The sequence below is a fragment of the Medicago sativa genome, chromosome 7, assembly GCF_051527215.1.
Source record: "Medicago sativa cultivar Bolivia chromosome 7, Bolivia_mono, whole genome shotgun sequence".
In the NCBI taxonomy this organism is placed as follows: domain Eukaryota; kingdom Viridiplantae; phylum Streptophyta; class Magnoliopsida; order Fabales; family Fabaceae; genus Medicago; species Medicago sativa.
The window spans coordinates 101622574-101628573 of NC_140755.1; the positions used below are offsets into that span (position 1 = coordinate 101622574).

The window sequence follows — 6000 nt, forward strand, 5'->3', positions numbered from 1 at the left end:
AAAGATACAATTGATCAGAGACATATTCAAATGACTTGAAATGCAAGAAAAGAAGAATTGAGCTAGTATTTTTAGGTCCAAAATTAGGGTATAACATTGTGATTATTAGTTTTAATAATAGAATGAATGCATTGAATACAAAAATATGGATTTGAATAAAACAATTAATATTTTTCTCTAAAAAAACATAATAATTTAATAATCTTTAATTAGGATATTAATTTTAATAATTGTATGAATTCATTTATATATTTAATTTGGATAAAGAAATAAAGCATAAATGATTACTGGGTTTATTATTTTTTGAAATGCACTTAAAATTTTAGTATAGCACCTTGCTCCCTTTTAGTTAAAGAAAAATGAATTTTTTACCTAAAAAATAAATTAAAGATGCCATAAAAACGATTTTCTTTTTTGACATATACAGAAAAGTAACATTTTCCTCTCAAAAAAAAGATCATTGGAAGATGTCACTCCAAAGTTATCAATTCAATCTGGTTTGTGAAAATGAGATGCATTTCTTCTTGTCTATCTGATTTCCATCTCAAGTATAAAGTAGGAAAAATAGAGAAAAATCAAATATAATCACCAAAGTAAAATATAAAAGAGCAAATTATCAAAAGTAAAATAAAAACATAAGAAATAAGAAAAGTTAAACAAAGAAAAATAAATAGATAGAAAAGGTTGCGAGTATCGAGAGATTAAAATAAAACAAAAGGGTTATAGAAATCCTCGATATATTTTTTGATTGATATGTGATGCATTTCTTCTTTTCTCTTGATTGACTTCCATGTCTAAACTAAAGATCCGGTCAAAAACAAAAAACTTATAAACACAAAAAAATAATTGAAAAGAGAGAATATGAATAAGAAAACAACAACACAAGAAATCACAATATAAAGTAACATAAGAATAAGAAATTTTAAATAAATTAAACAATAAAACAATAAAAAATAAGAAATAAATAAATAAATAAAATAAAAGAGAATGGGCTTGAAAGCAATGATTTTTTTATAGAAGAAAGAGGTAGATGAAAATAATGAAAATCAAATTGTCTATATATAGGAAAGAATACGTCATAATCAACTTTGATTGGTTGATGAAAAATAAATGAGTCATATGATTTAATTTGATTGGCTAATAGAAAATGAATGAGTAAAGATCCATTTTGATTGGTTGATGAAAAAACATTAAATGGGATGGATAATATGAAGACGCCACGTGTACTATTGCTTATAGATGTATGTTTTTGTATTATATAAAGATGAATTCAATATCAGAAAATGGTTTGATATAGTCATGTAAATAATCTATTGGACGCTCGTGCTGTCGTGCATTAAACATCTTGATATGGAAAATAAATCATAGATATTAAAATAAAATTAAGAGTCAAATAAGTGTTGAAGATTTAGTCAGGTTTAAATATTTTTTAGAGGAGGTTTAAATATCATTGTTGCGTTTAAAAATACAAAATCGATAATTTCATTATGGGAAATGCTAACCGGTGCCTCTGGGACACTGGTTAAGCATACTAAAAATGAAATTATAGTTAATGCATTAAAATTGTGTAATTAATTTATAAAAGTCAAAAACAGTTTCCTTTTATGGTAATAATTTCCGTTTTTGGTATGCTAGTGTCCGGGAGCACCAGTTAGCATGACCCTTTAATTATAATGTATAAAGAAATAGTTAAGAGATGAAGTCTCATTTTAGTCCCCTAAAAAAAGCAAAAAAAAATAAAATGTTCGCATAAAAGAAACGAGGCATAATGGTCCTTCAATTCCACATGTGGAGTTTAGTTCACCACTTGAGACTAAGAAGAACATCAAAAAGATTTATGATCCATTCAGAAGAAGTGTTTTAACAACATTCATTTTAACATGTACTATTTCCGGTCACATTTATAAACAAAAAAAATAACTTTTTAGGTACATTGAATAATTAATGTATCTGGCTATATTTATGGGTTAGATACATTAATTATTGGATGTACCTAAAAAGTTGTTTTTTACTTATAAATGTGACCGGAGGAAGTATTTAACAACTTTTTAGTTTTTTTTTTGACAGAAACAACTGTTTAGTTATATCTTTACCAAATGTGACCGGAGAAATAACTAAATATTGATCACAAAAATGATGATCAAACTAAAGGTTTGATTCAGACAAACAGAAACCATGAAGCAACTGATGGGTTTGAGGCGATTTTTTTTTAGACATACCTCAAATGTTAGACCCAGAAAATGGAAGGGTCATAGCAAAACCGATAAGAAAAAATGGGACAGTAGATACAAACATTGTCGCAAACAAACGCACAAAAAAGTGGCGTGTGACATATTGGCAGATTCTTAAGATAATGATATCATAAATGGCGTGGTTGTCCTCTTAGAGGTTTTTTTTTCTTCCAATGTTACTTGGTCTTTTGGTCGATATATCTCTCATTTGCTCTGGCTTACGTTGAAAATCATCATCAGTACAAATGGTGAATTGGAAGTTATCTTTGGAGAATATTCGAACATAACTTCTGAAAATATCAGAAATCAGAATATAACTTCTGCACGCATCTTTCGATAATTATGTACATGAAAGGGGGGCATAGTGCAACTTTCGTCAAATTTTGCAAGGTAATATAGGTACATCAATCCAACAAACTTGTGGAATTGAGAGCAGCGTGCCTATTTTCTAAATGAATAATGCTAGTTATCCCGATGGATAAGCTAGCGAAATTTTCACGACAGTTAATTTGTACTGAATGTATTTTTTCTTAATTGCAAAACTGCCCTCCTTGTATTGTGGAAGGAGCAAACTTATATGGCTGTAAATTAGTCGTGATCCCGTCAGGATAAATTGCTTCGCGAGATATACTACTGTTTCTAAATATTACTCTCTCCGTTCTTTAAGTGTCTCTTTTGGAGAAAATTTTTGTTCCTATTTAACTATCACTTTCAAAGTTCAATGCATCATTAAATGTTGTTTTACCAATATTATCCTTTGTTATTTATTGCGGAGAGATAAATATATGAAATGAGATGTTAAATTAATAAGGTCATTATAGTAAAAGTATGACTTATTGCATCAAAAGTAGAAACAATTATTGATTGTCTTGGCTTGTGTAAAATGTCAAAAAGTGATAATTAAAAAGGAACGGAGGTAGTATTTCCTTTGTTTAGGAAACTCTATTTTCCTGTTTTAACTGTATTTAATTTCTCTTTAATTTTTGGGTGAGAGCCTTTAAACACATAACCTTTTAGCCCAAAATCTTAGACTTTTCTTACTTTTTTACTTTTTAAGGGGCCTAATATACCCTTGAACATGATATATTAGGTCTTGTTTGGAATCAGGTTGGCTAAGAAAAACTTGATTTCCAATGATAGTATGGTGATTGTTAGGAAGCACAAAATGTCTGTTTGGTTGAGTATATTGAAAATCACACCGTACTTTTGTGAAGCTAAAAAATGTAATTGTTGCTAAAAATTTACTGTTATGCATCGTGATTATGTCAATCTCATTGTTCATCCAAATCTGCACAAATTCTAGCTTCTGTGTTGATATACACAGATTCTAACTTCTGTGATGCGGTGTCACCGCAACTGTTTTCAAAATCCAAACATACGCTAAAAATCATTCCACTTTCTCTTGGCAAACTAACCCACAATGCCCAATTTAAGAGGTATTCTTTCATGGTCACAAGACCAAATCAATAATGTTTGGACACACACATAAAAAAATTCTCCTCAAAATATCCAATCATCTTTTTTATCAATTTCCTCTTTATTATTAAAAAAATATTTCTTTATGTGTGTGTGACCAAACACTATTTCTTTGGTCCTGTGATCATATTAGAATAGAATTTCTCTAAAATGCATTGGCAGCAAGCATCGGTTCCCCCATAAATTGAAGGGTGCAAATTGTTCAACTTTTCTGAAAACATAACAGAATGTTGCCTTTGCAAGTCTACAAGAAATCTTTTGTCAAAAAAAAAAAAAGTCTACAAGAGATCTCTACTAACTTTTCAACATGTGATGCGAGAACACCATAAAGTAAAGTAAATTACACTTCTAATTCCAAAATCAAATGTGTTAGGTTATGAATGTAAGTGCTGACCAAACACTTTTAACCAAGGAAAAAACTGATGAACAAACACAAATGACTGGGTAAGCTCAGTTAGTTGGTAAGTAAGGAAATTATACCAAATCATCAACCTTCCATTCCACATTAATATGGGGTCCCATCACCATGACCAATGGAATCTCACCTATTGATAGTTGGTGGCTTTTCATTACAAAAGAAATCTCACTACGTGCTTCCCATTTTGAAAAGGGATACACAAATAGTAATTTGTGGGTCTTTTTTTAATAAATAGTATAAACAGAGTTTGGAAAAGGGACCACTATTAACTTGGACTGAGTAAGAAGTTGATATGTGATTGAACCATCATTATTACCAACCAACCACTAAAATATATAAAGGGTAGGGAATTAATAACTATATTTACAGTATATATTTTGAAAATAATGTGATAGTAGAAGAACTCTTCCTGCCGGCAATTGGCGTATACCTCCCATTAATCTAACCATTGATCACTCTTACCAATCTATTTTCTTCCGCGTGTTTGCGTACTCATCAAACCTTAACAATACATGTACTACTACTATAAAATATTAGGAAATAATTGTAAGTAGTAATTATTATTTATTTTTCTATTAATAGTGAAATTAACCAAAGCTATAGGACGACACAAAACGAGATAAGGACATGAACTTTATGTAAAGAAATAAATGAAAATTTACCGTTGCCTTATTTAGCTAATTTTGCTTTACATGATCACTCACAATCACATACAACAAATAATGTCACCGGTAAAGAACTAATCGAATTGGCAATCCTTCAAAACCAAACTTATTTCAACTCCAATTCAATTATTAAAGCAACACTTTTATTTATTTATTTTGAAGGAAAAGTATCACTTTTCTTTTATACATATGCTTTATTTATGCAAACATGAAAAGGAAAGCATTATGCTTAGGCCGGCACCTAAAGCAAAGCATTTAACTTTAAACAAATTAAGGCAACGGTAACTATGTGAAATTGAATTTCGAAATTTCTATTCCTCTAGATTTGAGAAAGAATTTAAAAAATGTACTAGTGGATAACAACGGTAAAAAGAAAAAAGACAAAAAAAAAAACTATACAATGAATGAATCACTGACATTAATTCAATTATTCATACATCATCAGGAAAACGACAACATATTACAGTCACACCCACACGCTGGCATACAGACATGGACATAACGCGTAATACGTAATAAACATAATTAACATTAATTAACAACTCCAATAGCACAGTATATTCATCATAAAAGAGTCACAACTCACAACAGTGACCCACGAATAAATGGATTAACATCGAAATCCAATATTAATTAATGTATATAAAAATTCACAACCCAACATCATTAATCATAAACTTTTTTTTTTTTCAAAAATTGAAAAAAAATAAAGAAAATTTAACTCCTGCACCTCGTAATAGCACTGCATCCACGGCTGTAAGGGTTAGCCTGAGCACCGGGTCTGCAATTGTAGTAAGAAGCACCACGGCGAGAACAAGGGACAGTGTTCCTCTGAAGCGCACCATAGCTGATGTACTTGGTGGTTGCTAAGATACGCCTGTTGATTTCATTATCAAACTGAAACTCTTCTTCACCTTGTTGTAACATGCAATCAGCGATGGAACCTTCGCAGGTGGCTGTTTTTGTTTGATGAATCCATTCCATTCCTCCAAGTTCGAATCCTCCAGCTGCATCTACTGTTGGAGAAGAACTCATCATCGTTGTCATCAAAAGGGTGACACAAATCACGAGGAAGAGTTGAGAGTAGAAATTCGATGCCATTGATTTTGATTTTGATTTTGAGTTTGAGGTTGTGTGTTTGGTTGTTTGAGGAGGAGTTGTTGGTTTTGGTTTTGCAAAAGAATGGGTTAATAAGGACAAAGAGGTTTAG

The 6000-nt window shown here is 30.5% G+C and overlaps 1 protein-coding gene across 1 annotated transcript; it reads right to left on the reverse strand.

Moving 5' to 3' along the window:
* Positions 1 to 5325: 5325 nt before the first annotated feature.
* Positions 5326 to 6000, reverse strand: RALFL22 (ralf-like 22). Its single transcript, XM_085724575.1, has one exon. It carries the CDS (start codon positions 5889 to 5891, stop codon positions 5508 to 5510), a length of 384 nt encoding a protein of 127 aa, XP_085580701.1. The 5' UTR covers positions 5892 to 6000; the 3' UTR covers positions 5326 to 5507.

What these genes read in the sequence shown, in the direction of transcription:
- RALFL22 (XM_085724575.1), bottom strand. Translation starts at nt 5,891, where the DNA reads ATGGCATCGAATTTCTACTCTCAACTCTTCCTCGTGATTTGTGTCACC.